Raw genomic sequence first — 17,798 nt, forward strand, 5'->3', positions numbered from 1 at the left:
GGCTTTGAAGAAATCAAAGCCTCTTCAACAACTCCTACATAGCAAAACACTGTAAAAAATACTATAGATTATAAAACTGATAAATTCTTCCCAGCATCCTGTAGTCTGAAAGTGCTCTTTATAAATACTTTAAAAGTAATCAAAAGATACGTATAAAGAAGAGAATCCCCAATCTCAAATGCTCTCTGAAAACCTTATTCAACAGAAAAGGGTCACCTTCTCCCAGTGGCTTGGACGAGGACCAAGGAAGATGAGCTAAATAGTAGATTATGTTAGCACTTACTGGTCTGTACAGAAAATAAGTGTTGCCAAGCACAAACTTTGACGGTTCTAAATTATTAGACAATGTTACTTTGATTAACCTCTGCAGATAATCCTGATGTGACAAATATGTTCACTTAAGTGCATGCTACTTACATTCCATTCATATCCTCCGATGGCAATTCCTCCAGCTGCTGCTGTTCCTGCTATTCCCACAAAATGTCCGCTCCCAATGTTACTGGCAAACAGAGAAGCACCAATCTGGAAACAGAAAGAACGGTATTTGGCTCTTAGGTCCTGTTCATGGTAACTTGAAAAAAAAATCCTGTTCATGTGAACTCATGCCTATCTATCATCAGACAGGGATGGTAAGAATGATTGACAACCGACTTCTTTGACAACTTTCAAGACTTCCTTTTATTGTTGCCCCTCAAACTGGGGACTCCAGCTATTATATCTACAACGACGAGAAAGAACAGGATGTCACATAGAAGATCTTATTCCAGTTGAGTCAAACATTTTATTACACCAATACAGATTTTAAAGTATTTGCATAACTTGACTAACTGACATTTGGGTGATATCCAAACAATTAGGGAAGAAGACTGCGATCTGTCTTGCTCAAGGAGGAAACGATAAGTGCATACCCACTTGGCAAGCTGGCACTCCCTATTTCATACTCCATAGTCTGTGGAATTAAATGTGCCATTGGTGAGAGTTGTATAGGCTTTGTACTTGGTTCACTTTCAGTTAAAGTTCAAGTACTTTCAGTAAAATTCAAGTACTGAATTAAATTCTGAAAGCTGCATGGCAAAAATACCTGTTGAGAAAGTGCTTCCGGAAGATACAAACGATAGCAAATCTAGGCGTTATATTTAAGAAGGATTTCTAAGACCCCCCTAATATTGCACTGATCATACAGACAGAACAGTGGGTAGAACATAGGAACTGGTGAACAGGGAGAGAGATTAAGAAAATGAAAGGTTTATGTTGGATTACAGACAGGTAGGAGCTGTTCACAAAAGAAAGACTGTGCCAAAAGATCTAATTCTTTATCAAACAGCTTAGATAATAGAAAAAGATGAAAAGGTATGAGCTTAATTTCCTCAAAATGAAACCATTAAAGGCAACAGAAATGCCTGATGATAATTTACAAGGTCAGACATTGAAGGATGCAGGGTGAGAACTCAAGCATGAAAAAGAGTTGGATTGGGATTGTAGGCAGAAGACACGTGAGCTGGAGTAGTTCCGAGATGAAAAGGAGTGTGAACATTTTTTTATTCAATTCTATTTTTTATGTTCTCTGAGAGCTACAAAGAAAAAAAAAAAAGAAAACAGGGTTAAAAATAATAGTGTATAGGAAGTAGGCAAAAGAACCTCTGCTGACCAGCTTTTAATGCTCTCAATTGAGGTAGACCTCTCGTGTTGAGAGATCCCTTAAAATGGTGCTTAAAAATGGCGTTTTAGACATATGAACCCAAGGACCTGCATCCAGCACATTCTCCTTACGTAATCCCCAAGTACAGGTGGTTGGAATATGTTTGGAGTCACCTTACAAAAGGGAGAAATATTGCTTGTCTGCAGCTCACTGGGGGATTTTGAGGGGCCTAAAATGTATATAAGGGGAAGAGTTACAAATTTCCAGGTCTGCAGTTAATGCAGTGAGTTCTTTGAGTAGCACTGAAAGTTAAGTCAACCCTTCTGAGAGCACAGGGCTGATTTGCCTGAGATTCGGGAGGACAAAAGGGATTTCCTCATAGAAACCCACCTCTGAAGAGTAGATTTATTCTATAGAGCTATGCCACAGCCAGGAATAGCAACCCTGCTCTTCCATTCAGAATCCTGATCTCTAATCACAAAATACATTTTCCTCCTCCATTTTTTATATGAAATGTACAACTAAAACTAATCAGAGGATTCCATGCTTTCTTTTCCAAGCTTACTTTTTTCTCCTTCCCTCATTGTTCCTGAGGGAATCCTCCCTGGTTTCTATTACTCTTTTTGCAGACAAACTGTTCTTTTGCTGTGTCAGGAATTTTATGTCTCTAAGTTCACTCAGTTCTGGACCTTATTTTATTATTTTACATATTTCTAGAAGTCAGTTATGCCCTACAGAAATGTAAGCAGTTTGTTAGATGACAGATATTTCTACAGGAATGGGAAGCGTTGCAACTAGCATTAGCAAATAAGCCAGAGAGATCACTGGTAATAAAGAAAACTTTTTCTTCTAACCTCTTGGTGACAGCGACTGTGTTTCCCAGCAATGATCGTGAAGAAACAAATACCATTTATACCAAGCACTAGCACTGTTGTCCAGTGCTTTCCCTGGAGATGAATAATTAAACTTAAACCTAGGTTACTAGAAATGCAATGACCAGAAAAGATTAACCACATTAATCTCTGATTTTATTTAATGTGTTCCCTCTCCTGTTTCAAAAGCTTAAAACGCACTGCAAGCAGATCCAAGTAACAAAAGCAGCTAATGAAGAACTTTGAGAACTGACAGCTGTAGTGAGCTCTGGCTCAGTGCCTGAAACCCCGGGACAAATTGGAGCTTTCATTGACGACGCTGTGTGCCCAGCGTGACCCAGAGTATGACTGTATTGAAAGAAAAATACTAAACCAAACAAAACCAATGCAAAATTACCAACACACTTAGGGCCAGCACAATGACAAAACAATGTGGACGCAAACATCACCTTCACTTTCTAAATTTTCTTCTCCGAATTAGGGAACGCCCAAGTGCAGCAGAACTGTGAGATCAACACATACTAACAGTGGATGCAATTTAAAATATAGTTTTTATTGTTATGTGTACATGAAAAGGTAGAACATAGCTTCATAGCTGAGGAAATGTATATTATCCTTAAAACTGCAGCGTGGTTAAAGCAAGAGGAGTGTTTACTGAATATGCTCATGCCCGGTCAGCTGCTGGTGCCAGAGGGGAAAAAGAAGTTTCCCGTCTGGCCCCGGCGTCCCCAGGGATGAGGGAAGGAGGCGGATGGGCTCTGGGCCCAAGCTGTCCTGCGAAGAACTTACTGCTGCGGAATTTTTGTACTGAAAAGGCTGATTACTGGAATTGCTTGCTTTGCTGTTGGTAGATGCTGCGGTACACCTCTGCACGACCTGAAGAACGCTGGGCTGAAACTGGGTGATGACAGAGGGAAACAATTTTCTAGAACTGTGCTCAGCGAACATGTTAGTGAATTGACTTTAAAAGCAGATCTAGGAGGAAAAGTAAAGAAGAAAGTTCATTGAAAGGAACAAAAGCTGTTAAGAGGGAAAGAGGGGACAAAAAACTAAACTAACCTGAGGCAAACGTGGAACATTAACTCTTAAAATCTTTTAAGAGGTCAGGTTTTAACACGAGTACTCTGTTCAGGAAAAGTACCACCACACTGCAGAGAGATGATGATCACTATGTTTTTTCCACGTTATTCATTAACTGTTTCACCTTGCTCTTTTCATTAACTTGAGGACGCACTGACATCCCAGTGCTTGTGGTTCCAAGTGGTGTACGATGTACTCTGCAAATCAGCGACCACTGCAGCAACAGTGTGCAGGCTCCACAGCTTGTGGGTTTTCTCCCTCCCAGGACCTGCTAGTAGGTATCCTATGCCCCTAATGTCCACGTTCCTGTTCGAAACCGTTAGTTCGGTATCACCCGCTGTTCCCCGGTCCCAAGCACACCTCGCCTGTGGCCTTCAGCCCCTCTGCAGAGAGCAGCGGGGGGTCCTTCACACCAGCATGAAGCCGTGAGCCTGGCCCTGAGATATTGCTCCTCCCATGGGTCACCTGCGGGAGCTGCTTCTCAAACCCCCTTCCCTGGACAAATGTCTCATTCCCTTGTTTGAGAACTACTCCTTGACACCGCCCACGCTGTTCTTTAACTCACAACTCTTCCCTGACATATGTGACTTTACCCTGACGGAAGGACATCCTTGTTACTACCAGAGTTTTTTGGGATCACCCTTAGTCACTTTGGAAAAATCAGCACACTGCTTACGACGAAATATTACTGCCACCCTTTCAAGGCTCTGAGACACTTCTACGTAAGTTTTTATTCCGCTTTCCCAATTACTCTGCAAATTCTATGTATTGCGTTACTGCCAAATTAAACCACATTTATACACTTCCCAATTCACTAAGCGAGAGAGACGGATACACAATACACATCAAACGTGTCTGTCTTCCAACAATCCCGACGGCTGTTGGAACAGCACAGTCGCATCAGGCTGATCTGATACCTTTCCACCTTTGTCCCCTGAGACAGAAACAACACCTCCCAGCTGGCTGGAAAATTCTGACAGATTCTGTAGAAGTCGGTTTCACTGAACTTTTCCTTTTCTACCAGATGACTTTATTATTCTTTTTACTCTGAAAACTATTGATTTCACACTATTTTTTGCATGGAACTTGACAAAATAAGTTAATTTCTTATTCCGCTTTACCTAAGAATAAGAAATGCAAATCTTATTCACACCAGAGTTATCTTTCCTGGCTCCCCACAGCAGTATCAAATTCAACATGTGGGGAGAATTCTGAGAATATGTAAAACTTAACTGGAGGCAGAGATCAGAGAAATCGTGCCAGTGGCCAGTTCTGGTGGCCATGAAAATAAGCCATGCAGAACTCAAGCAAAAATCTGGGTTTTTTCCTTAATTCTTACCTGTCTCACAAAGATCAGCACATAAGTGACAACAAACGAGTTGAGTCTCATTTCTGTTTAAAGTTAGTACGTCCTTGACTCTGCATACTTACTCTTCAGTAAATCTTTCTAACCATAGCTGTACTTCAGATGCCCAGCAGATACTCTTTGTCCTATTAGCATTTATGCCTTCAGGAACTGAGGTATGTAAGGTAACCTATAATTTTGTGCAGACAGCTCTGTTTGCTAAAGTACAGAGCCTGCAAAACAAAATTCAAAAGCAGGAAAGCTTCAAGAGTGAAGGGGTTTTTTTCATTGTGCATGAACCCTGTTAATCCTGTGAGAGTGGCTACTACCGAAGCTGTCTGTTCTCCAGGAACAGACACTTCATTTCCTACAACAGTAGAAAGTATTTGGCTGAGCCTAACTCCTTCATCTAACAAAAGCAGCTAAAGTTCAGTTTGCAAGGCCAACTGGTATAAAGCTGTCGCTTTCCTTGAGCTTCTCTGTGTCTTTTTGGAAAAAGCAGAGCTCGTTATGAGTCTTTAAAGAGCCATATGTGTCATTCTTGAAGACACTTCCCTCGAAGCCCAAGAAACCAAAACCAGTTTCTTGAAGATTCTTCTCTCAGTTTCTGTAAAAAGACTGTGGAAAGGGCACAGCATTTCATACCATTATGATTAACCCACGATGGATTTCAATTTATGGCAATCAGTGAGAACATAACTATATACATTGATCCCTAATTAACTACTGGAACCACTGAGTCGGCTCATGCACTGCACAAGGGCAGTGATTTCAGTGAACCAACACAGAAGCGACCTATTACCTCTGCAGAACAGCGATAAAAGACTAACTGTGGGTTTGATTCTGCAAAATACTAGGCAACCTTCATGGATTCTGCTGGAGCCAACAATCAGGGCCAAAGCCGGACAGATTTGGCTCAGGATAACTGTCTTGGTCCTACTTTATACATTGAGAAATTGAATCACAATCAGGCAAAGTGACTGACAAACATGCAAAATTCATACCACAAGTGGACTAACATGATTTACAGAGTCTCCACTAGTGTACTAAACCACAGCTATTATATCATTTAAGCGAATAGAATCCCTTTCCCAGGCTTGACAGTAAGAGATCCTAATACGCTGCTAATAAGCCTCTTTCCCTGTGGGGTCAGAAAAGCCACTTATGGCTGCCCTGTAAAGCATTGAACATAGCACAATCTCTGAAAAATACAATTAGATTAAGAGAATTAAGTTAATAACAAGTTTGTGGCCGGATATTTTTTTTTTCCATTTTTCTCTGTTCCAGAAAGTAATTACATGGCAAGGTTCATTATCCTGAAATCACGGGGAAGAAATCTGATAAATAAGAGTCCATGTACCTAACAACTTCCCCCACCCTGCCTCTCATCTACAGTCTTTGGAAATATATCTGGGCTTTCGAGAACCTTGACATGGTCCTGACGTGGCACAATAGAAAAGACAAAGCACGGAAGAAGTGAAAAAAAGTACACCCAGCATTAGATGTTGCAGAACTGAGATCACATCTTTGCATCTTTGACTGAACTTTCTATACTTTCATTGGTTTCCTAGTCATTTCAGCCCAGTTCGCACTGGGTGATGGACATCCTATCTACCTGCTAAACTGTGGGAATAGGTGTTTTGGAATCTCTTTTCATCCAAGGCAAACTTTCCGAGGTGGTGCTGCTGACATGGTATTTAGTTTGTGGTTTGAGTGCTTGCCATTTGTTTGTTTTGAGTGATACCAGGAAGAATAGCAAGAAGGGTTTATTTTTATGGTGCAGAAAGACACTCCTGGCATTCCAAAGGGAAGGACTGAAGGGGTGGTGTAGGACTCCACTGGTGACTTCATCCATGCTGAGCTCGCAGAGTTTGGGAAGGAGAGAGAGATGATCTTAGCACCAACCACTGCACTGCGGGGTCATCCCTTTTGTCTTCGCACCGGAGGAAGGGAGCCTGCTGAATCAGTTGGTTTTGTGTTGGCAGAGAACTCGGTGTGCGATAATCTTCCCTGGGTCTTAGGGGAATCATTAGGAGTTCTCAGTGCCACTGCAGCAAGGCAGACGTTTTTTATGGTGAGTTTTTCCTGCCTTGCTTCTTCCACCTTCATTTACATCTGCACAAAAGGGCATATTCACCCTTGACAGGCATACGGAATTGCACAAGGTTAAAACCAGACCACTGATTAAAGTGACAGTTAAGCAGAGTAATCTGTTTGGGTTTTTTTCTCTCCACCTAGAATTATAGGATTTATCTTAAAATAACTTGGAAACTTTCTCTTTCCTCAATCTTCTAGTTAAATATGAGTTTTCTTAGATCTACTACACCAAATGAGGAAATCTTTTACTGTCACTAGCCTTTAATCTTTTTATGTCATTAAAGAGGCAGTCCCAATCCCTTCTAAAGGCAGACAGCAGCTCCCTGAAGCACAAGATGACTGAAAGATGTGTAGGTATTTCTGCAGCCTACTTTAAGAAAATTCCTAAATTTTTAGGCAACAAATATTTACTCTCACTCTCCCTGATCCTGTAACTGAATCCATGTGGGTGAAATCCTGAATCAAAGTCTTGAATCAATAGCCTTAAGGAAGTGCAAAAACATTTTTGGAGACCGAATGCAAGGTCAGGAACATTGAAGATTTCCATTCAAGCACACGGAAGCATGTACAACACAAGTAATACAGAAAATGCAGGTTTGTCTAAGTTTTCTGATTTTCACACTAAACAGACTGTATGGTCTAGAAGAAATAGATAATTGTTTCTAGTATCATTTCTGCCAGAGGCCTGCTGGATGGCTACGAACGTATTTTGTGTCTGTGACTCCTTTTCTCCACCTTGGAAGAGAATACAGTACCACAGAAGATAAACAATATAAGTCACAGCTAATCTTGAAATAAATTTAAATAATATTTTACCAATAACTTATCATAATATTTCTAGGATTTTCTCCTTGTTCAGACCAGAACTTATTACCAAAAGTGGAAACAGTAGAGCAATACAAGGTAAAATTTCAGTTAATTCTTCTCTGTGATGACCTCAAAATGTGCCAGCTTCTTTGAGTAATGCAAAAGTAATAAATTCAAAATAAAAAAAAGTTTTAAAGTGGGATGAAAGGCAAAGCACTGGATTTGTCCCCACTGACATTACCAGTGCACCTAGGTTCAAACAAGTTGGTCACGTAATCAAGACAGCTGAGAGCTCAACACGGACAACTTCCCCAACACTTTTCCCTGCCCATCAGGTGGCTTTTGTTGTGCGGTTTGCCCTGTATCGCCATGGCTAGAGAAAGAGCATCTACACCACATACCCATCACAGTCTCAACAGTATTGTAGAGATACTTAATATTTAAGGACTAGAAATAGTCATATGGAAGTGGATGCACATAGGCATGCATATCTTTTGTATAAATACACAATATATATCACTCACCGGCCACCAAACCATGCTTCGTCCAGCCAGGAAGAATCCACCTACTGTCCCTCGGTTGGTTGAGTACATAGCCTGGGGAAGAAATGAAAGAAAGATAGATTGCCTCGTATTTCAAGTATAATGGCCACCTATACACAGACTAAGAACACACAGCTAGAACGGAGGGATAAAATACATGGGGACAGTAAAGTGGAAGAAATAAACAGCATGGCTAAAAAGAACAAGCTTATGATGAAGAAAATAATACAACTGAGCAATGATTCTTGTATCGAGGTCTACATTAACCATTCACGCTTCATTGCACCACCTTTTGTTACAGTGCGAAACATTAAAATAAAATTAAATTTAACTAAAAAAATGATCACTCAAATAAAAGCTTATATGAACACTTGGTCAGGGGTGCAATGCCTTTGATATCAGGCATCAAAAAAGACTGTAAGTTGCACGTTCATTAACAGAAAATGTGCGGCTTTTTTACTCAATGCTATCCAGCCCCAGCAGATATCTACAAAAATCCATTTTCGTGTTGTGATATCAGCATTGTACGCATTTCTCTCTGAATTTTGAAAAAAGAAGCCAACTAAATTTTCCTTTTCACACACTTATTTTGTATTTTTCAAGGGATGGGCTTTAGAAGGAAGTTTCATCCTGTTTTTGTCAGTGACCCTGATCTGAATATTGGATTCCCATTGTCTCGTCTGATGGACTTTGAACAGGCAAATAAAGAAAGACAACTCGGGAAAATTAGCCAAATCTTTTCTTCTGATGCAGAAGAAAGCAAGTGAATACAACAGATTTACATTTACCTGCACACAGCAACTGAATAATATTTGTTCAATAAAGAGGACATTGTTGCTGGAATGAAACTGTTCCAGGAATTACTCAGTACACAATTGCCTGACAAGCCACAGATCAGCCCTTTTTTGTCACAGACCTTTAATACAAAGTTCAACTACAGCAACAGCCAGACTTCCATGGCAAAGACCCAGCTCCCGCCCGCAAGACAGCAAGGTGTTCAGCTATACTGGCGCCTTCGGATCGTTTGCTACGCTTTTGGCATCTGCTACCACGATAAGTTTTTGGTGCTCTTGAAAACATTGCCAGGCTGCTAGAAAGGGAGATTTGTTTTGCATCTGACCCCCGGGATGCTCCTGGCAAGCACAGGATTAACCGAGGAACAATGCCTCCTCTCCGCTTGCTAATGGTCAGGTGTTCAGGTGACCAGGAGAGCTTGCCCCAAGGAAACCAAAATTTAGTGACATTCCACTGTCTACAGCTTTGTAGCCCACAGTAGTGGCCTATTATCTTCAAACACTTTAGCACTGAGGTTCCACCAATAGGATAGTATCTGCCTTTCTCCATCAGCTGTGAAAGCACTGGGCTTTGTTTTTGGATTAGGCGCTGAGTTTCCCTTGCAGCCCTCGGCATCGCCAGGGTGAGGGCAGGAGGCACCGCCGTGCTTAGATCAGCAACGGATAGTCATTGCCATCACTTGCCACCCCTGAAACTGTTCCTTCCTCATACTTTCAATGGCATTGCAACCTGCAGTCAAGGTCCTGCTGGAAAAAAAAGCCACGATAATGCTGTCCTCAAATGGCACCTACAATCTTGAGCCATCTCGCTCCTTTGCTGAGAGTGCTCTGCAGTCCCTGGTCTGTCACACAGTCACAGCTGCAGCTTTACTGTTACACCACCGTACTGCCCTCCCCACACCTTGACTTCCCCCTTCTTCTCCCAGCAACTCCTTCGTCTCACTCCCCCTACGGCATCCCCTCACACCACCAATTCTCACTGCGGTCCCGGTGCTCGGCCGCGCTAAAGCCCATCTCTTCACCTCCACCTGCTCTCTAACAGGGACTCGGGCTGGCCTGACCTTTGCTGATGACATCTCTCAGCTCCTTCCCCACACAAACCTCGTTACTCCACCTTCCCCACCAGTTCCATTCATCCACCTAAACGGATGCCTCCCCCAGTCAACATCCCCTCTCTAGTAAACACCCACATTTTCCCCACCACGCGCTTCCTAACTATATCAATTAGGCACCAAAATCTTTATACAATTATACATTTTCATTTACCGAGCTATTTTCCCAGGACCCTATAAACTGCCTGCTCATTATGTAAAAAATAAAATAAAAACAAAATAACATAAAATAAAATAAATAATAAATAAAATAAAATCCCAACCTACCCATAGTCCCACTGCTAGGACCACCAAAAAATAGAGGACAATAACCGAGATGTCCGCGGCGTTGTTGATCCTTATGTCGGTTTCCATCCTGGCTGCTTCTCTGGCTTTCTTCTTCTTTCTCTCCTTATGTACTTCTTGCGTAGTCCAGGTTAATGATAAACTGCTGTCATCCCCTACGTCTTATATAATATATAACTTCAGATTCACTTGTCTCCCGTGGGACACAAGTTGAAGCTGCTGCTTTTCCTCGGGCAACAATTCCTTCCCAAATATTGCTCCTCTGCTACAGGTGCTGCAGATTTCGGAGTACAGTCCCCCTGCCAAAGGTGCTCAGGGTTTTAACATCCCCGAGCAGATGTCTGAGAAGGAATGAGCACGGAAAGGAGTGGCTTGGCTGCAATAAACCCGCATATTTACCTCACTGTGTGTGAATGCTTTTTTTTTTTTTTTTTAAGTGGTTGTACCTGTAAATCTAGTCATGGAAGAGGTAGTCCTTTTAGACGATGATGGTAAGCAATTATCTATGAGGAGTGACCTGACACCCGGGGAAAAACCAGGGGTCCAGGAGCTAGGACACCCTCTGTCTGTGTCATCTCTCGACGCAGCAGCATTACTCAATGGAGAAACAGCCCTGTGTTTCTGGGCAGGAGACAACCTGAAGATGCTTCCATCTCTCACATGGATTCAGGTAAAGATGCACGTGGACCACAAGACTCAGATCGAGGAGCTTACTGTGCTGAATTTCAGGGTGTTTAGACCATGATGTCAGTTCTCTCTATTGTAGCTAATCAGCTTCACATTCAAATAAGTTCAAAGTTCATCAGAGCTCGGGTCTGCTCGCCCTTTATTTGTTCCTCTGACTCCAGAAAAATCTAAGCAAAGTAACTGGTCACAAAGATGCACAGAACATGCTGATTATAGACAGATCTTCACAGGTCTTAATAAGGAAGCTTCCCCAGACAATGCTTGCGACCCTCTGTTTGAGCTAGAAGAGGTCAGAAAAATCCAGGATATTTAGAACAAGAGACACAGGTGCCAGGCACATGTCTGGGCTCTGAGGATATCTAAAAGTCCTATCCCTCTGCTTGATACTAGGGAATCATTATTCATTTACAGCTGACGAGGCTGCTTTTTGGGAGTAAAACGTTAGTCTGAGGCTACCCTGAGCAGAACGGGACACAGAAAGCACAGCAGTTTGACGGGTCTTGCGGTGGTGATTTCCTCGGGAGTTGAAATTGAGGTCTGGCGCTCTGTTTGTTGGCAACAAATTTTTCTTAGGTAAACTACCCTTTGGTAATTGTGGCTAATAAAAAGCATCAAAGTCTAAGAAGCTGTAATAAAGTGTGATTACCTACAAAAATGAAAGAAAAATCTCACAACTATTTGAGCACCTATACTCTTATAAAACAGTCCTGTCCTCTGATAGTTTAGGCATCTCTCCCAAAACACATTCTTCAGTTTGTCCTACAGGACTGTGAAATGTTAGCTTTAAATCCAACAAAGAAAAAATTAACCCTGGAAGTTGCTGAGCATCCAAGATTCCCATTAGCTGCAACCTTCCCTGCTGTGTATTTCAGAGGAAAATAAAAGACTTATTTACTAACCTTAATTATCAGGAAACAGTTTGCCTAAGATAGGCTGTAGATGGCACTTCTTTACAAAGATTGACATAGATTCCTATGGGTCCTTGCAAACTAACAAAAAGTTTGGTTTTTACGGACTCCATTTCTGCGTCAGTCTACAGAGGTAAAGCAAAAAAAATCATTAGACAGGAACTTATCTACTATAACATACCTTGTGTTCTCATCCAGACCACTGCAAAAAAGAGCTCAGAGGCTAAGAAACGCTTCAACCTCCCATCCACATCTCCTGGTGTGGCCACATCAACAAGGCTCCAAGGTTTGAAACAGTAACGGAGAATCAGTGTCTAAAAAATAATAATCATGCAATTCCTATTTTTTATATACAATGGAAGCAAACTCAATTCTGTTTTCTCTCTGAAAGCCACAAACCCAAACCAAACATTCTCTACAAGACTGTCAAAAAGGGGAGGCAGCTTTATTGAGGCTCTTAACATGGCTTCTCCACATCCTCGTATCTGGAGTCCAAAGAGAAACCTGGAAGCATTATACTCAGCAGATTGTTGGTGTACTAAATGAATCACTTTATTAATTGAATGCATATAAATGGTCTCTGAAAGGTCAGCCAAGTTGCCAGATTTGAAAAAGGCTGAACCTACCTTTGTATTAAAGCTTCTGAAGATAAGCATGAGTAAACCTCCTGATGTGAGGAATGAACTTCACATCAGGAGACAATGATAACACCCAGCCAGCAGTGTGCTTCAGCGAGTGCTCTCATCATCCTGAAGCATCTGGTCAAGCAAGTACAGGACTCCAGTACTAGACAAAATGACAAATAATTTGATATATTGAGGAAATTTCTCTACTCTTGCCTGTGAGGCAGGCCAATTCATTGAATTAAGAGAGATTTTAATGGGAGTGAGAAAAACAATTAGTCTAAGCGATGAGGATAACACAGTGACTGTGATCCATGTCTGTAACAATTGCTCCCCTCTGCATCAAGTCTGGTGACATTTAGCTTATCATGAATATGTCTGTTCCTACCTGAACAGACAAAACAGACAATGGCCAGCAGAAACAGCTACAGAATGGTATAGTACCTTGTCCAAAATCACAGACCAGATTCACTGATGGAGACCAGTGTCACGAATCTGCATGGCTCACCATAAAACTGCAAGGGCTGACAGAGGCACCACCGTTGTACGGGGCACGGGCAAGTACATTATGTAGAAACTGCAACTGCTCTGTTGTCATTAAAAAATGGGGCTGTAGCATAGAAAATTTAAGAATTATAGCCCTTGCTGCCACTTAGCCCAGTCTCTTAAAAACTTGTAAGTTTTCCCCCTGAAGATGGCAAATGATAAAACAAATAGTAAGACAAACAAACTACAAAAAAAGAGAAAGATGCATTAGTATGCAAACTACCTCCCACACAGGAACTCCTCTAACCTTTTCTCTGACATTCCTCCAGATTTCTTTATAAAGCCAGCAGATTTCTTTTGGGGATGTTCTTCAGAAATGCTAGTTTACACACAGGATCCTTTGTACAATGAATAAAGGACAAAACCAGACAAAAATTTGCAGTTATTCTATGTGCATAAGGCTACATGCTACTTTAGTAAAGTCTTTCGCCTCCTTTGCTGGTTTCCTAGCACAGAGTATGAACTCTGTGAGAAAAGAGATCATACTTACAAGTGGACAAAATAGAAATTAAAAGGTTCTCAGCAAAGTTTTCAAAAGATGGTCCTTACAATAGAGGATGGCAGTTACAATAGGAGACTATAGGATTATTTAGCACCTTTTTTTTGATGCCATGAGTCCTTTTTCTCTTTGTGCAATCTTGCTTAAGTGAGAAAAACTTGGGTCTGATTAGAAGAATTAGTCACAGAAGGATGACAAAAATATTGGAAGCTAAAAAGTGGAATCCATAGAAGAGGAATTCCTAAAAGGAAAAACAAATCCAAACTCCAGGAGGTATGATGTAGCTAGAAGAAAGAGTTGATAGGAAAACAGGTGCCTTCCTGAGAGGTTATCAGAAAGACAGCGAGGTCATTCTATTCTTATTCACTTAGAGGATCAGAAAAATAAACACTATTTCTAGACAAATTTTCTAATTAGTAACTCTATGAAGGAAAAGTATCAGAGGACGTAAAAACAGGTTTATATGCAGATAGGCCAACAGAAATGAAGCAAGTAAATCTATTCAGTTCTTCAGCAACTGATTAAATTATCTCTGTGTGATCACCAAGTGTGCCCAGCCCTGCAGTATCTAAGCATTGTCAATGTTATAAAAACAACAGTCCAAGGACGGTTCTCTTCCTACAAGATAGCCTAAGACAGCAAATAGGGTAACTTGAATTTATTTTTGTTTTAATAATGTTTTATTCCTTCTTATAATTCAGGAGATTAATGGGGGAGGATTAATGGCAAGACGTGGCTTTGATATTTCCATTGGAACTAATAAAATTGAATAGCAGATTAAATAATACTCCCCCAAACCAATGCACATTGTCAACAGATTTAGCCACCTGACAGTGGGGCAAGATTGTTCCCCATAATAAACTTCTTAATTGAGTAGCATTCTTATTAAAACAGAAGTATTATTATCTCCTCATAGACTATATAGCACACAACACATTTATTATCTTCATGATTTAATCCGTCATATTTTGTATATGTTAGAGGCTTGCTCCCTTCTTGGGAGCGTCCTACCTTTGCCCTATAACAATGTTTCCAGGAAAACATTTTTTAGAGGTCAATACATGCTGATTTGCCACTTCTACTCTAGCTAAAATTAAATAATAGAAGGAATTATCCAGAGTGGCTGCATAATCATGATCACAATTCTCACAAATATTTTTGCCACTCATGTTTCAGAGATACTTTAGGCAAAATAATATCTCCCCTGCATAAAATACAGGGGAGAAACGAAGAGGACATGAGCTGCTGATGCCACTGAAATAATTCTCCAGTTTTTCAGGTGACCTAATGAAAAGCCTAGATGCTCATACTCTATTTTGCTCGAAAGAAACATAATCACTCTTGAACAACAGACAGCCTCAGCCCTCATGGATATGTTTTGATTGCCCTACTGCAATAAGCAGCAACAAATTTGTAGTAGTAGTAGTATTTGACAGTTAATTTGATTAAAGAAATGAAAGTGGAGGAGGGAAAAGATCATAATCTCCTAATATAATAGCCTAATATATATGTCAAATTTCCTCTACAGGGTCCCAGGGGCTCTTCAGTGAAGCCTCTTGTTTGCACAGTGTTTGGTTGGAAAATTAAATGAGGATAAAGTATGAATACTGTACAAAATACAATATGAAGCTCCTGGAAAACCAGTAAGAATGGAAAACATTGTTGAAGGGGATGTTTCCCAGGGGAAACATTCTTTAAGGAATCTGGCGTGAAAGAGATAGTATTTGCATTTGGTACAAACGCTTTTTAGCTATTGGAGCAAAAAATTGATCAGGAACAGTGAAACATAGGAATCCCTGCTCAGGATAAAAGTGAAAAGAATTACCTGGAAACACTTCCCTACTAGGGGGACGGAAAAGCTAACAAACAAACAAACAAAATTCCAACCAACAACAAAAAAAGATCATGCACAGATTACTGTTGGGGGAAAAAAAAAAAAGAAAAGGAAATAATGAACATGAAGAATATAAAAAAATATACTAATATTATCTTAAAGCAAAAAATATTGATAAATTACCAGCTACATTTGTGCAGAAGTGTCTTCTGGTCAGACTTTGAGTTCTGACAGAATCTAGAACAGAATAAAGGATGCAAGTGTTATTTTCGCATGAAATGGAGCTCCCTTCTAAAGTGAGATCTTATTGATCTGCCAACTTATAAAATCTCAATACCAAAAAGTACTCGTTCTGTAGTTTCAATCTTTTAAATCAACTTAAAGCTAACTACTGAAGTTATTACAAAACTACTACTCTTGACATTAAGGCAGTTCCCTGCATCTGTTTCCAGGATGAAACACTAGCCTGGCTGGGTACCTAAGAAAGGCTGTAAGCTTTCCTAGCAGATATCAAAGGCAGTCTAGCCATGAGCTGTGTATCCTGAACTAAAGGAACATGGGATATAAACTAATGACATTGTTTCTTACTTTAGTAATCATTGAGGGCAAGACAGGGACAGAACTTGAAAACTTCATAAAACGCAATGATCACAGGAATCATCGTAACTGTACATCAGATCTCAAGATTCTTGCACCTCTAGTTGAAGTCCTCGGACAAGGCGAATGGGAGGAACATTGCATTGACTGCTAGAGTGAACCAATGAGACAGTTCCAAGGCAACCATGCCCTTCCTTTTTGGAAGGCCCATCCCTCGATTTCTAAGTTCTGTGGAAATCAGAACTTAAAACGTCAGTTAAACTATAATCCAGAATGGCACCAGAGTCTCCTGGCTAAGCGTAGCAGAAGTTAAATAGCTCAGAGGCTGTAACAAAGTTGTCACTCATTCATATTCAAAGCTTTGATTTAGATTATTGCTTCACAACACATGGGCTCGATAGCATATTCTTTTTATTCCAATCATAATTTTAATGACTGTACATATCTGATCAAAGGAAGATCTGGTCATGGGTTTTATAGCTAGTCTGGTAAACAATCAAATTCAAGTAGCTACATACATTCTGTTTAAAATACTTCACAAAACCTTCTGATATCGTGCTGTGTCAGCCACAGCAAAACTTTGTGACCGATAAAACTGAAAGCTCAATAGACATGAATTTTATAATTTTATTTGCACTGCCAAAATAGATGTGAAGATTTATAGAATGAATTTAATAATAGACATCCACCATTTAAGTCTCCCCCATAATCAGTGTCATGCAGTCTTTGGACAGATTTTAATTGTTCTTTTGTAGCAAGTTGAACATTTCTAGAAGGAATTTTAGTTCGTGGACTTCACAGATCAATAGTTTTATACATTAGATCTGTGTTATTTCCGTTTGTGATGTATATGTTTACCAGTAAACGTAATGTATGTATCAATGTGAGGATTTTCCCGTGCACATCAAAACGTCAGTGCGTGATGAAAAGATGACATACTGATGGGTGTGGGTATTTCCGGGATTTTGACTGAGGCATAAGCTGGTCGCATACATTTTTAGATGAGTGTTTCATGACACTGGCACACTAAAAAAAAACCCTGGCTTGATCTTTACAGGTGCTATGAAATTTGTTTCCTCACACTGTGATGTAAGGAGCTTAACTAGAAAGACAAACAAACTGATAATTAAACATAATAGTCTCTTTACAGTAAGGAAACTCTTCAAAATGTCTATAGCTCTTGCTAAAACAAATCAGCTCTCCCAATTTTGACAGTTAAATCCCTCAGATCGACAGGTTGCTGATGTTTTAGACATCACGTTCAAAACTGCTCAGAGCGCTTTTAATTTGCAACAGTGCTTAAAGCAGAGGCAACAGGCAAGAAGACATTAGCATTGCCAATGTTATCAACACTTGCGGCCTTCTTTGTTAAAGGGAACAGAGAGGCCAATTACCACCTAAGAATGCACTACTCGGGCACAAGAAGGAAAATATTTAGGAATACACCGGCTTCAAAAGCCATATCTTTCCTGTTATCTGACAACTCAAAACACCCAAAAGCCTGACTAACTGGATGAGCAGGTATTCCCCA

The 17,798-nt window shown here is 40.4% G+C and overlaps 1 protein-coding gene across 2 annotated transcripts in view; it reads right to left on the reverse strand.

Annotated features, from left to right (window-relative positions):
* SLC5A1 (solute carrier family 5 member 1) overlaps positions 1 to 15,907 on the reverse strand; it is a 34,376-nt gene extending 18,469 nt beyond the window's left edge. Inside the window, exons 1-5 of one of the 2 annotated variants that reach the window (XM_054219930.1) lie at positions 15,854 to 15,907; positions 12,795 to 12,954; positions 12,160 to 12,293; positions 8,365 to 8,436; positions 418 to 522 (exon numbers count right to left, since the gene is read on the reverse strand). In XM_054219930.1, coding sequence (XP_054075905.1) covers positions 418 to 522; positions 8,365 to 8,433 — 174 coding nt within the window. In that variant the 5' untranslated portion in view covers positions 8,434 to 8,436; positions 12,160 to 12,293; positions 12,795 to 12,954; positions 15,854 to 15,907. Of the gene's footprint in view, positions 1 to 417; positions 523 to 8,364; positions 8,437 to 10,555; positions 10,822 to 12,159; positions 12,294 to 12,794; positions 12,955 to 15,853 lie in introns of those variants that run through there. The other variant, XM_054219929.1, reaches the window with a different exon arrangement.
* Between the last annotated feature and the right edge of the window lie 1,891 nt (positions 15,908 to 17,798).

Source organism: Rissa tridactyla, chromosome 13 (genome assembly GCF_028500815.1).
Source record: "Rissa tridactyla isolate bRisTri1 chromosome 13, bRisTri1.patW.cur.20221130, whole genome shotgun sequence".
Taxonomy (NCBI): domain Eukaryota; kingdom Metazoa; phylum Chordata; class Aves; order Charadriiformes; family Laridae; genus Rissa; species Rissa tridactyla.